Source organism: Psammomys obesus, unplaced genomic scaffold (assembly GCF_907164565.1).
Source record: "Psammomys obesus unplaced genomic scaffold, mPsaObe1.curated_primary_1811, whole genome shotgun sequence".
In the NCBI taxonomy this organism is placed as follows: Eukaryota; Metazoa; Chordata; class Mammalia; order Rodentia; family Muridae; genus Psammomys; species Psammomys obesus.
In genome coordinates, this window is record NW_026596034.1 from 27,148,706 (window position 1) to 27,163,347 (window position 14,642).

The window sequence follows — 14,642 nt, forward strand, 5'->3', positions numbered from 1 at the left end:
AAATCCAGGGTGATCCAGTAACTTCTGAACTCTACAGACAGCAGGCACACACAGGGAAACTCAGACCCTCTCCCCACTTCCTCTCTCTACACATCCCAGCTAGTGACCCAGATGAAAGTACTTCAAGGTTCCCCTGCTATCAGGCACCCTCCTTAGGCTGCCAACTTAACACCTAGATGCTCTGAAGAGAATGGGAGGTTCAGAGGGGCGGACCTAGGAAGAACATCCAGGACCGATCCCTGGCTCAGGACAGCGAAGAAAGCTCATAATGGCAAGGACTGAGGCCAGGCACCTCTTTTAGGGTCAAGCTGGCCATGTGGCTCACCTGTGCCTTCCCCAGGGCAGAGCCTTAATTAAACACATGGAAAAATAAGTAATTCAGGGCAGATCAGCCCCACTTTGGAAACTCAAGATGTGATTTCCAACCCACCACAGCCGTTTTCCTTTCCCCCAAATCCTGCAGTCTCACCTTGCTGGGCCCCTACAAGCCAGGATCCAACAACCCTATGGGCAAGGTCTGTGTGTAAGTTGGCTCACAGCTCTATGAGCTTGCAGAAGTTAGAAAGCCCTCCTGCTCACTATAGAGAGGACCCGACAAGTACAAACCTGCACACTCTTTATTAAATTCTCCCATTTCATCTGTACAGAAAAAAATGCACATTATGTTCAGAATCTCAGTAACATCTCAAAATTACACAGCATGAACATGTAAAAACAAGGAACTGCAGGGATTTTATACATAGAAAGGAAATCCATTTACAAAAGAGTCTTGTTAATTGTACTTTTCTTTCTTTCAAAAAACAAAACAAAAATGAAAAGCAAAACCAGGTTAGAGGCCCACAATCTTGCACAGCGCTTGTAGTACACTCTGCCTTTCTGCGGGGACTGACCTGCTTGCTGGGAGTAGCCATCAGGACACCCACTGCCACTCACTGTGCTGCCAAGTTATGGGACCTGTTCGAACAAAGGGCCCCATGCTCTGAGGTTCTCATGTTAGTTTTTGTGTTGGAAAAAGTGAAACATGACCTAGAGGCATGGTGTGCATGCCTGCTCACCTAGGAAGCTCTCCGTGCCTGGTGCTCAGTGTCCAGGTAGGGAGTAACGACATCAGAAGACCCCTGTCAGGATCCTGTCACAACCTGTTTGCACAGACAACTGTATCTTTGTGTTCTGGGTGACAAGCAGTCCCTGAGCCCCCACTGCAGTCTCAATGTCTGCTCAGGACAGTGTGTCACCCTGAGGCTCAATCTTGGTTGCTTACAACTCACTGTTAGCTGAGGTCTGGGTAGCAAGGGAAATTTGGCTTTCGACTTGATTAACTGAACAGGTGATCCTGGCCCTCCCTAGTGGAGAGACCAAGTGTGGACAGATGGCAAACCAAAGCTACATGGAGTGAATGGGAGGCCAGAGCATCAGGTACAGCCCTTTGGGAACCGAAGCCAAGTGGGGCAGAGATGGTTAGGAGACCTGGGCTCTGAGGGTCATATTCTACAAAACTACTAAGTGTGCCCAAACGGTAAGAAACCCAGGAGGGCATTCTGAGCTTTCAAACTCATGAGAATCTGAAGCACAGACTTCCAAAGGGCATGTGATTAAAAAAGCCATCACCGTCTTTCGGGTCTCTGGTCCCAACTTAGGCTGTAGGTGTCAGGCTGGGCTGGCTGAGCCTGGGGCAGGTGGAGGAAGCTTGTTGTTTTGGGACAGATGGAAAGAATGGGAAGGAAGGTTTCTTTTCAGAAAACCCAGAAATGGTACCATAGCCTGTGAGGATGCGGAGCTCTGGACGTAACCGATAGACTAGAGTAAACGCTCTCTTAGGAAGGAGGTTACTAATCTTGTGACCCATGCTTAGTGTGTCTGATAAACAGGGCACCCTCCGTCAGTTGATTTCAGGAAACAGGAAGACATGATAAAGTTGGATCATTTTCTGCCAACTCATGTGGGACAGGAGACTGTTGCTCGCATCTTTCTGGTCCCTGCTAGCACAGATGCTCCTACCCAAAGAGCAGGAGGTGCAGCCAGGGGACCACGTGACCACTGGGCCACCACATCTGTGGCCTGGAGTGCCCCACCTACTCAGGGTGCGCTGGCTCAGCAAGCTGACCTGGTCCACACAACCAGGCCTGGAAATGCTAGCCAGATGTTCTCTGGGAAGGCAGAGGGCAAGCTTTCCCAGGGTCAGGCTGCCCGCACATTCCTAGCAACAGCAACAGTCAAGTCCAGGGACTTGGTAAAAGAAATGTCTTGCTCCTGGAGGGTCCCTTCAGTGAATGAAGCCCCATCAGAAGGAAAAAAAAAAAAAGTTTAGTTTGTCTGGCTCTTAGCTCACTATCCAGATCTCTGACCTCACGGTCCACAGAGGCTCTAATTTTTTGAAGCAGCAATGGAAAGTGTACCCCAAGACACTGAAATCAACTGGCAAAGCTAGACTACAGTAACCTAGCAGTGCCTGAAGCCTCGTCCTAAACCCTTCTAACTATTTCTATTCTTAAGTAATGAAAGCAGGACAGTGGAAAGAAAGGCTCAGACTTTGGCTCCCAGTGTACTAAGGTCAGGGTTCTTGTCAATTTAATTTGTACCCATAACTGACTCAGGAGGACCAAGAGCCCACTCCACTATGTCCAATGAGCTACAGAATAGACAGCTCTGGATCCCCTAAACATAGACTAGGAAAAGTCGCTCAAGACCAGGCTTTGGACCATCAAGAGCCAGTCAGAACTACTCCAAGGAAGATGAACACTTCCTTGTACTAAGCAATTCAAGTCACTGGTAGCTACCTTTTCTATTCTAACCATTTCCAATGACATACATTTTAAGAAACAAACTCCTCAAACCTCCAATTCTGCTTCAGGCAGTGAGGCTTCCTATCAGTGTAGAAATAGATGTACCAGAGACATGTTAGAAGCACACATCAGAAAGGAGCCTACAGGGATCAGAGCAATGATCCTACTCTAGTCTAATGGTGACATCAATGTGACCCTGATCCACAGAGGCCTTCAACAATGGTTATGGCCCCAGTGTAACACTGAGACTCCTGGGGAGGGAGGGACCTTTGGACTGGCTCAGCCAGTTAGTAGTGGAGGTGCTGCTTTCAGAGCAGGGCTTTTAAGTCTCCTCAAACTCAAGAACCCCAGGACAGCTGCTGAGAATCAGGGAGAATCAGTACTGAGGGGACCAGGTAGCTTAGCAAGCAGCTCCCCCTGGCGACTTCTATTACCCTACGCAGGGGACATATAGCTGGCCCTGGAATTCACTGCCACCAAAAGGCAACAGAAAACAAAAGCACAGTATTCAAATGAATGTCAGTCAGGTTAGACAAGGAGTAGGTTGGAGCAATTGATCCCTAACTGACGCAGCTTAGGGAAGACACACACTGCTCAGGTGCAGCAGCACTTGCAGGTGCAAATGGGAGGCAGGAGCAGGCAGGCACCACAAAGGGGCCTGGGTCTATGTGGACAGTTTTAGGCACATGATTTATAATACTTTGTGGACATCTAACAGGTTAATAAAATATATATTATATAAATATATCTCCTACTGTACATGCCACCCTTCTGTACAGCCACTGTGACGCCATGGCCCAAACTCACCAAAGATGAGCTTTAATGCCTGGGCTCCTCCCTCCGGTGCCCCAGCCTGTCACCTTCACACTGGAGGAGTGAGGGAAGGTGGCTGGGAACCCTGCTCCTGTAAAGCTCAGATTATGGAAGGTTGACAAACACCAAAATACAACATTTAGCCAGTGCCTACTGGAGTAGGAACACACTGCAAGTGAACAGAAAACTAAAACGAAAACAGAAAATCCTCCATCGTTTAATGTAATCACTTTCCACATCCCTTCATTTAGAGGCACAAAGGAGCTTGTCGGGGAAGTCTGCCTGGTGTGTACAAAAAGTCAGGCTCCGCTGCCATGCACACACCCAAGACATGCTCAATCTTCAGAAGCCATCCCTTCTGGCCTATACTGTTGCTCAAAACAAAGTGTCCAACACCTGTTACTCCTTGCCCTGGCACCCTCACACTCATCTTGGAAGTCCCACACCCCAGCGTAGTAACTACTTCCAGGGCAACTCCACGGAAGTTTACGTACCCCAGCAGGGTCCATAGAGTGAGGCCTCTCCATCCCACCTTGGGGGAGGATGCTGGCTGGGACCCTGCTGGCTGCGGACTCGGTCCTGCTTCACAGACTACTGCTCCCTCCCTAGTCCACTTGCCACTGACCCAGGGAAGTTCATGATGCACTGAAGTGGAGATCACAGAAATGCCTGTTGCTATGGGACTGTGCATAGCAGTGGCTCATCTGGGGTAGGAAATGGAAGGCATCACACTGTGGTAGAAGCAAACAGGCCCCAGGGCAGGCTTAGTGTCCCCACTACTTGCTGAAGTCCCCTGCCTTGATGTGGCCCAAAGTTGCTTCTAGGAGAGGCCGACATTTCAGTGATCAGGCACTGGGAACGTGCATCTCCTCCAAGTCCTGCTGCCACCTGCTGCATTTACATGAAAGAAAGAGCCCTACAGAGTCAAGACTGAAGGAGATGTGCTGCTATATACACTTTTTCCTTTCTTTAATTTTTTTTTTTGTCTTTTGTTTTTGTTTTGTTTTTAAAAAAAAAATGAGTTGCAGGTCAGGTGAGTCAGTTCTGGAAGTACCAGCAGTTCCGTTGGTATGACAGAATTGTCTACAGGCAGGTAAACTCTTCGCCAACAAAGGCTACCACCAAAAGCAGCCAGCTGCCGATGCTGCAAGGGCAGCTGGGAGGAGGACACTGAGGACGTGGCCAAGTCTGGATGGGAAGATGCAGTGGGCACCTGATGCTGCTCTACTGTGGGTGTTGGTGCCACCTTTGAGAAGGGCGAGGTGAGAGGGTGCACTATACAGGAAGCTGTACAAAGTGGGCCCTGGGCAGGTAGTTCCTTTGGTGGTCAGGCGGCTCTACCTGTCCTTGAGCTCTCGTGTCACACGCTTAGTGATCCGTCCACACATCAGGCCAATCAGGAACAATATGCAGATGCTCCCGCTGATCACAGACAGGATGTAGTTCTTCGAGGGGGATGTCATCACTTGCATGGCAAGGTCAGAGAAGCCATCTGCTGGGGCCACCTGACAGGAAAAGAAATTTGAGGCTCTGAAGGAGTGCTGTGTAGGTGGCAGAGCAATGTCTAACTTGTCCCTTGAATTCCTAGCTTAATTATTATTTTTTTAAAATTAAACATTAAAACATTTTTGTTTTGTTTTTGTTGAGATGGGGTCTCTTTATGTAGTCCAGGCTGGCTTTTAACTCAGAGATCAATAGAGCTATAACACTTTTTCTGGATCATGACACTACAAGCGTCCCCTGCCCAAACTGAAACACTGAGACACAAAGAGGTGCCATCATCCTTAAGTGCTGTTAAGGCACTTGTCCTTGTGCTGTGGAGATGATGCTGGCCTGGGTGACGCCTCTGCATGCCTTCACTTTACTGCGCACACCAGCCTAGCAAAGACCTCATTACACTGAAGACCGCAGTCTGGGGTCCTCATGACTGCCACAAAGTTACAGATTTTCAGATATAGCTATGTTCTTCCCTGTGTTTGATAGCTTTCATGAAAAACAAGGTGAAAAGCTAAGACCATGTTTTATGTTGTGTTTTTTTTCCTTCCTTTTCTGTTTTGGAGATAAAGTGTCATTTTGTCTTTTCTGTTACTGTTAGATAAAGGTCTTTCTGTATATTCCAGGCTGGCCTCAACCTCCAAGCACTGGTATTACAGGCCTGCGCCACCACACTGCCCTCTAACAAGTTTCTTATTTTGACTTTACTTAGTAAGTACTACATTGTAAGTATTTTCACATCAAAAACATTGTGTGATCAGGACTCAGAATAGGCTTTACCACACACTAATCAATCTGTGGACATTTATGTTTTAACTGTTTTTCATCCTCAGTTCCCATTGCATCTGCCACTGGGTCAGTGTGAGTGCCTCGTATGACAAAATCAGGACCAAAGGTTTCCTAAGTACACATAAAACTGTTCTCTTGAGTGTCATCCTGGAAGTGCATGATCAAGAGAAACCTGGGTGACTCCTATGTTCATGACATATATGTAAGAGCAGAGTAGGGAGGTACAAGATTAATGAGATTTGCTAGCACACAATCAACAGTGAGTCACCCTGTCTGGCCAGGTTTTTGGCATACACATACTGCCAGATTGCCATATGCCACAGAGATGAAAACTGGGAGAAGAGGGTGCCATGTCTTTACCTTGGCTGCGTAACTCCACATTTCAATTCGGTCATTCAGGCGCTTTTTGCACTCTGGCTGTAACCTCACTCGCTTATCTTCCAAAGCCTCCATCAGGCAGGACATCTCTGTGAGAGCAAATGAGTAAGAAGTTTGCAACTGTACACAAACAATTCTGTAAAACCAGGGAGAAGATTCCCAAGCATCTCGGAACTCAGCTCTTCAGGACCAACAGAGTCAAATTCTTCCTCAGAACCTTTATCAAGACCTACTGGTGAGGTCTGTGGCTTCCAGTGGCAGCTGCTCAAGATCTCCCAACACCTCTTCTTTTCATTGGCTGTCCCTGGCTCACAAACAAGCTGCCTATCATGTGAGTTTCAGACACCGAGAAGCTGCCACACTACTTTGATGACCTCTGGGATGCTCAGTGTAGAGAAGGGAAGGCGAGGACATGGCAGTGGATGAGTTTTGTTTTGTTTTGTTTTGTTTTTTAAATCCAGGGTCTCTCTATGTAGCCCTGGCTATCTAGACCTCTATACAGACCAGGCTGGCCTTGAATTGAAAAAGGTCTGCCTCTTTCTGGCTCTGAGTACTAGCATTAAAGGCGTGCACCACTGTAACTCAGTTATAACTGAGTTTTTGATTCCCTTATAAATACCTCAAATTTCTGGTTTCACTAAATCTTTGGCTCTGGTCAGTTCAAACCTGCAAAATGATTCCCAAATTTATATCCACCAAGGCCTAGCTTTACCATCAAGCAGACATACATGAGATGTTGTATATGGCTGACCTATAGCCACAGAACAGAGGAGCTGCAACTGGTAACTCAAAGGTAGCCTTTGTTCCTCCCAAGAATGTTCAAAGACAGAGCGAACAAACACTACTCACGACGCCCACGGCCAGGGGTGATGGCTGCACAGTGGTGTTTAATATCCAAGGCACATGCTGTGTGAAGAACTGGGTCCACAAAGATGTCTGCTTTGCTTTCCTTCAACATGTTTAACACTTCCTGAAAAGGGAAGTTCATTGTGGAGAGAGCTTTGAAGAGGAAATATATCCAGTCTCTTGTCTGTAATACTCTACAGAACATTCAAACAAACAGGCCAAAGAGGGAAGGTGAACTAGGAACTACTCTGGGATAGGTAGGTGGAAATATAGCCAAATATGCACAGAATGTAGACTTTTGACACCCAACTTAACTTGCTAACTACTTCTGAGGAAATACGGTAAGGGCCAAGGGAAATAAAGGGTAATATGTACATGACCAGATGATCAGGCATGGGTTCTGGTATGCCAGGTTATTTTCAAGTATGTAGTTGTTAGTATTTTATTGATATAATAGCTATTCTGTTACTTTAGTAATAATGTGACATTAAAAAATTAGACTGAGAATTTTAATATACAGCTTATAAGATTAACTTTTGAATTCTATTTCTTGATCAAGAGGCTGGAGAGCTGGCTCAGTGGCTAAGAGCACTTGCTGCTCTTCCAGAGGACCTGAGTTTGTTTCCTAGCACACAGACCTCTGGCTTCCTCGGGCCCTTACGTCCACACGTTCACATGCAGAGAACACACACATAATTAAAAAGACAACTTCTCAACCAAACAGGGTTGGGAAGATTTTATAAATAAAAATTTTGTATTTATTAAATGTTCTACTTTACTTCTGTCCTTCCTTTTTTTTTTCAAGACAGGGTTTCTCTGTGTAGCACTGGCTGTCCTGGAACTTACTCTGTAGATCAGGCTAGCTGTATTTGATTATAAAGAAATGGGTATTACAGCATTAAAAGGAAGAAGAGAAAAGGGGGAGATGTGAGTGTATTTTTCTCCTCTGCTAAAAATGTCTGAGTCCACATTTTGAGGAATGGTAGAAGCTGAAAAGCAAATCCAAGCTGATTCTGAATGGACCTGCTTCGCAAGAACAGCTGAGACAATTTCACTGTCTTCAGAAACCGGGGCCTTTAATCTCAGAGGTCTGGAGGCAGACACAGGCGGATCTCTGAGTCCAAGGCCAGCCTGGTCTATAGAGTGAATTCCAGGACAGCCAGGGCTATCCAGAGAAACCCTATCTTGAAAAAAAAAAACTCAAATACAAAATATAAGCTTTCCTACCCAGAATTCTATGTTGTTACTCTTTCCAAACCATAATAGGATCCCTGACCATTAATCTATGGCTCTCTCCTAATAAATAATAGAAAGGAACAAAAAGGAAAAAGAGGAAAGGAAGCAGAAGCTGAGGCAAGAACGAGGGCATGGCTACCTTTTTACACAGCTCGGTCTTGATCTTGAGCAGGTTGACCTTGAGGCACTCTTCCACTTGGCCTGTCTGCTCCTGAGCTGCTGCTTCTTCAGCACATAGGTTGGCAATCTGCTCAGAAAATAACATGGACACCCCACTGAGGAACAACTGGCTTTCAGAGAAGAACAACCCTGTCCAACCAGCCTTGGGTAATACATGATGCCTGTTGCTGACTCTGGAAGGCCTTTTCTCAGGGACAGTTGAGACAATGCTGGTGTCTTCAGAAACCTGGGCCTCTAAACACAGCCATGCTGACCCTCCCACACATGTGCCCAGCTTCAGCTCAAAGGCTGCCTAGTGGAGTATGCATTCTTCCACCTGCAGTCCCAGCCTCTACTCTCCTTCCACAGTTCAAAACTGCCAACTCTGAAATGAGGCACACTGTTCCAGAACTTGTCATAAAGAAGGTGACTGCAATTCCACAGGAGGAAGGTCAAACAGCCAAGTAAAATTCTAAAAGTAGAAAATCACTAATCACCTGGCTCAGATTTACAACTTGACATGTGCTGCACGTGACATGAACTCACAGACTTCCAAACACGATCTTTCAAGAAGAGAGTAAATGACTTTCTTTGGACTGTTGTAAGAGCAACCTAAACAGAGCGCCTTACGTGGCCTTTTCCAGCTGGGAGACCAGTAATTTCCAAGGACAGGCACTAGAGCCACTAGGAGAGCACTTTTATTTTTCTGCAAGTCTTGAGACTAATCAAAGAGGATCACACCTCATGGGGAAGAAATAGTAAAAGAATGAAATGCTCTTATTGGACAGAGAAGTGTGGAAGCAATCCTGCAGAGTAACAAACTAATGCCAAGTCTGGCTCTGCGTTCTGTAGAGCCTGGAAGTCAGTGCTGTACAGCACCTACAAGACAGTGCTGTAAGTAGCCGTGTTGGGAAGAGGCATGGTAAAGAACTTTGCTCCTGTCACCTCTTCCAGGAAGCTCTGCTTTGTACCCATAGCCTACCTCATCTGAGCAGTGCAGCTGGAGCTGAGGGTCCAGGCGGTAGTCTAGAGCAGACTCCTGGATGATGATGCGGATCTGGTCCTCACAGTCTGAAGACAGGCGCTAGAGATGACAAAGGGAGCACACATCAGCCCACTTGAGAGCATCGGGTTTTGACCTGACCCCTCACACCCAGCTTGGGGAAGGCATAAAAAAGGGCGCAGGACAACAGCAGTATGCTAGTGATGCCCACGGAGAAAACGCTTACCAGTACAGCTCTACAGGGAGCCCTGCCAGTGTACCTGGTCAGCATATCTCAGCTTGAGGCATGAGATGACTTGGCCTTCTAGCTCCGAATCATCCTTGGCCTTGGTCAGGATACCATGACAGAATTTAGGTATGTCAGCCTTACAGGCTTTCCTCAATACAGGGTTTAAGCGGTAATCTACAACAAAAACATGTCAGTAGATGAAAAACGGCTCACCTGTAAATTTTCAAAAATTTCTGGAAATTCATCTTTCAAAGAGGACATACTAGTCGGGTGGTCGTGGCACACACCTTTAATCCCAGCATGCAGGAGGTTAGGGCAGGGGCTATCTGAGTCCTAGACCAGCCGGATTTACAGGATGAGTTCCAGGTCTGCCAGGGTTACACAGAGAAACCTTGATTCGGAAAAACCGACCCTCCCTTATTATACCAACAATCACAAATATATAAAGATCAGTTTGTTAAGTTACTATGCCACACCAAGATGGCGGTTTTCAAAGAAGGAAGGGCTTCCTGCAGCTCAACAGACTTATCCCATCAGAGCAGGAAAGGCATGGCAGCAGACCTGCTGGTCACAGTCTTTGAGACACACAGTCCTCCTGCCTCAACCTCTTAAGTGCTGGGAGTAAGTGTGGGCACAACCACATCTACTTTCCAGTGTTGGTGCTAATTAGCAACAGAACTCAATTCAAGAGCATTTTGCTAGTTCTCAGGAACCCTTCAGCTCTGCCGCAACTCTGCAGGAATTTGTGGTCCAACATTTTAAAACAAACAAACAAAAACAAAAGAAACACACACACAAACCCACAAAAAAAATAAAATCAACCAGATAGCAGAAACTTTGCCCATAATAGATATTTTTGAAAGCATCATTAAAGAATTATCTAACACTTTTTGTCCACTAAGTGACAAGGTTTCCCAGTCAGGAACTGAAATTTTCCTTCTGAAAATGATTGACTGTGCTTATGAAGTTTGAGTAAATCTCTAAAATTTCCTTTCCTAGGAACCCTAATACTGATTGCTTTTCTATGTTTTTTAAGAGCAGCTGTCCAGATTTCCAGCCCCTTTCCCAACAGTCTACTCTTCTGACAGCCTGCAGAGGAGGAGGAGGAGGAGGGTAGACTGCTCATACGCAGGTGTGTGCTAACATGTCCCTGCCAGTTCTCCTTGGGCCATCACTCAATGAGCCAGGAATGCTGAGCCAAGATGGTACCTGTGTTCTGGGTAATCTGACGCTTGGTTATCATCTGTTTGCACTTGGGATCCATCAATTCACTGTTTTTATTTTGCTTTAAACACTGTAACATAGTTTTAGAATCTGCTTCTGGACAGAACCGCTGCAAAAGAAACAAAAATATATGAAAAATGGCTATCTCAAACTAAGAACTAACATATCTATGGTTGCTTTTACAGCTGCCCAGGAATTCATAAAAGCACAAGTCAAAGGCATCTCTTGATGTAAGCAGGGAACAGCTAACCATTAGTAAGTGCCCTGCCCCAGGGTCCCCCTTTACTTTTTATTCCTGCATTTCTCACATTCCTGTCTGCCAGCCCTGGTTACATTCAGCACGGGTTTGGTTCCTATTACTATGGTTGTGTTATGGTACACACCATCTCACGGAGTGCAATTACCGTGTGAATATGAATAATACCGTACTATGCGCTATCCAGCCTTCAAACCTCATCTACACAACCACAGCCGCAGAAGTTAGGAAATAACTATTAACCAATGTGAGCATGGATCTGAGGTAAAGATACATGTGGTTTACTTTAAGTGTAGGAGCTATAATTTACCAAACAAGGAGGTTAGCCCCAAATACTGATTACTGTTCTTAAATCAGAGCTCAGTTTGGGCCTCTACTTGTTAACCTACTGGTCTGGTCACAGTGCCTCAAATTGTGGTTAGGACCCTTCTCCACCATGTCTTCCTGGCTTGTTTTAATGTTCATGTTCTTCCTCCCTCCCTTCCCCCTTTTCTTTGGTACGTGCATGCACAAACATAAAATAAATAAACATTAATTTCCAATGACATTTATTGATGGATCAGCTATTTTAAAGGAAAACTGAAATGAGTTTTAGATTAACGATTCTTTGCATTTTCTTAAGTTTAATTTCTTTGTATATATAGAAAGGTTATGAAAATTCACTGGAAGCCAAGTAGTGACGGCACATGCCTTTAATCACAGCACTCAGGAGGCAGAAGCAGGTGGATCTCTGTAACCTTGAGGCCAGCCTGGTCTACACAGCAAGTTCCAGGACAGTGAGGGCTGCTCAGAGAAGCCATCTCGAAAAACAAAACCAGAAAACATCCACTGGAGGATTGTTTGAAGCAAAAGAATATGTAGAATTGAAACACATTTTGCAGGTTAGAGATGGCTCAGTACTTAAGAGCACTTGCCATGCTTGCAGGGAACCTGGGTTTGGCTCCAAGCATCCATGCAGCAGCTTACAACCACCTGTAACTCTAGTTCTAGGAAACCCAATGGCTTCTTTACATGCAGGCATACAATAATAAAATTTGAAGACCTTGAAAAGAAAGCCCCATCTTGACCATGGAGATGACAGGACAAGGACACTGAACTGTGGCTTTCTCAGCATACCTGTCCTGGCCACCTAGTTAACTATGCTTTTGTCAAAGCAAAGCTAGTTAGCTTAGCTCTGCGATTTTCCAACTTGAGCAGCATCCATGTTGCCTGACATGCTAAGGGACACTCTGGGGGCTCAGAAATTAACAATGTGGCAGGTGAAGACAATGCTACTGGACTGCAGACCACAGCTGAGGGAGTCACCATGTTGGCTGTGTTTAACAGGGTACAAGAAGGGGAGGGGGTCATGCTGTTATTGACACTTATGTTGCACTTAGTCCTTTACCTTAATCATCTGCTTGCAGACTCGCATGAGTGTATAGTCTAGTTCTGGGTCCATCATCTCTGTTTCCTGTAGCTTAAACACTTTCTGGTGGCAACGGGCACTCAACTGCTTCTTGTTTTCTTTTAGACATTCAATAATCTATAATATAAAAGTCGTGGTTGAGTTCGGAAGTATATCTGGGATTGATAGTTCATCTACTAATGGACAGTCATGTATAATGTAAGAATTATGGTTAAGAAGTATACCAGGGGCTGAAAGCCATTTCTTCTGACTGAAACACTCAGTTCAGTGAATGACACTATAGTGTTTTTCTATCCTAGGACCTTTTGTTTCTAACTATAGGCAATAGAAGTAAGGACTTTCTCATTAAAGGGAATTAGACACATGGATTTACAACCTTAGGAGGCCAACAGTGGACCAATTGACAAAAAAAAATCAGGGTGATTAGCAGGCTGTACTAGAATCTAAAAGGAAAGCCACTTAGGGTTTCTGGTGTTTCCTCTGCCTTCTTGAGCCAGCCCTTGTTAGGATTCCTCGTGGAGCACACACTGGACTAGAGAGCAGGTGTAAGTCTAGAGATTTAATTAAACTCAACATATATAACAATTGTGTTAGATGCTAAGTGTGAACTGGATCCAATCTTTTATGACTAATAATGTCTCAGAGGGCAAACTATGAAAAGCTATGACAGAAAAGGTTGAGTGGCAGTTAAAAGTGACATGGGATAGTCTTTAAGTCAAGAGTATATTGCCGAAATCTCCTCACTACACCATACCAAATGGTTAGATATAAAAATAGTTAACTAAGAAAAGCAGATGGGAAGCAATACCAAGCCAGGGCTGCAGCATTAAGTCATGAAACTTCTTTGAAGAATTTTAGGCACAACCAGAAACCATCAACTAGTTAAAGCACACTGACACCGTAAGAAATGGTACATAAACCAAGGACTCAAACTTGAGTGGAAAAGGTAATAGACTACTCAAAGAAAAATGCAAAAATAGATGTAATGTCATAGGATCAATATAGAAGAAAACAATAATCAAGAATCCAGAATAATAGTTAGGAAAAGAAGCAAGTAGAGATTTAAGAAATGTGAAAAGTCCCAAATGGTGCTCTTTATAGAATGAGAGAACTGCCTGGCAGTAGAGGTGCACCTGTTTAATCCCAGAACTCAGAAGGCAAAGACAGGTGGACCTCTCTGAGCCTGAACCAAGCCTGGTCTACACAGCAAGTTCCAGGATAGCCAGGGTTACACAGAGAAACCTTGTCTCAAAAACAAACAAAGAAAGCTGGTGCACACCTGTAATCTCAGCACTCAGGGAGGCAGAGGCAGGCAGATCTCTGTGAGTTTCAGGCAGCCTGGTCTACAAAGTGAGTCCAGGACAGTCAAGGCTACACAGCAAAACCCTGCCTTGAAAAATCAAAACAAACAAACAAACACACAGAATTAAAGAATGATTATTTTATAATTAACTGGATAATTATTTGATTATTAGCTGGCTAAGCTTAGCAATTATCTCAAATGCAACACAAAGTAACCAAGACTGGAAAGCATTAATAAAAAAGTGAAATGGATAGACCTGGGAGCACCACCTGTCCAAAGGAAGTCCAGGAAAAGCAAAGCAGTGTCTGAAAGAATGGTGCCCAGAGGAAGATTCTCTTCTAACAAGTGTCTACCACATTGTAGAAAATAAGAAGACTATAAATATTTATTATTAAGAGCCTATAATTATTGCAGCAGTTAATATTAATCTGTTACCATAGCAATAAAGGACACAGACACCTGTTATATTTTTAATATGCCTTAAACCTGGGGCTGGGCAGACATTAAACTTCCTAAGCTACCTTGTTACCTCCCAGTCCTACATCCCATCCATAATTTCATAAATATTTGCATATACTATCTACCTGGGCTGCTTCTCTCCAACACTGCCAATCCTCAGGGTAAATTTTCTCCTGGGCACATGGCTCTCTCCATGCTAACCCATGTCCGTCCAGTTTCCTTCTTCTCCTCTCATACCTGTCTGTCCTCAGTCCTGTGATCC

General features: G+C 44.9%; 1 protein-coding gene across 1 annotated transcript in view; it reads right to left on the reverse strand.

The window, feature by feature from the left end:
- Positions 1-599: 599 nt before the first annotated feature.
- Glg1 (golgi glycoprotein 1) overlaps positions 600-14,642 on the reverse strand; it is a 103,084-nt gene continuing 89,041 nt past the window's right edge. The window contains exons 19-26 of the mRNA XM_055620827.1: positions 12,598-12,735; positions 10,940-11,063; positions 9,762-9,904; positions 9,481-9,582; positions 8,479-8,586; positions 7,107-7,227; positions 6,240-6,346; positions 600-5,101 (exon numbers count right to left, since the gene is read on the reverse strand). Coding sequence (XP_055476802.1) covers positions 4,934-5,101; positions 6,240-6,346; positions 7,107-7,227; positions 8,479-8,586; positions 9,481-9,582; positions 9,762-9,904; positions 10,940-11,063; positions 12,598-12,735 — 1,011 coding nt within the window. The 3' untranslated portion in view covers positions 600-4,933. The remainder of the gene's footprint in view (positions 5,102-6,239; positions 6,347-7,106; positions 7,228-8,478; positions 8,587-9,480; positions 9,583-9,761; positions 9,905-10,939; positions 11,064-12,597; positions 12,736-14,642) is intronic.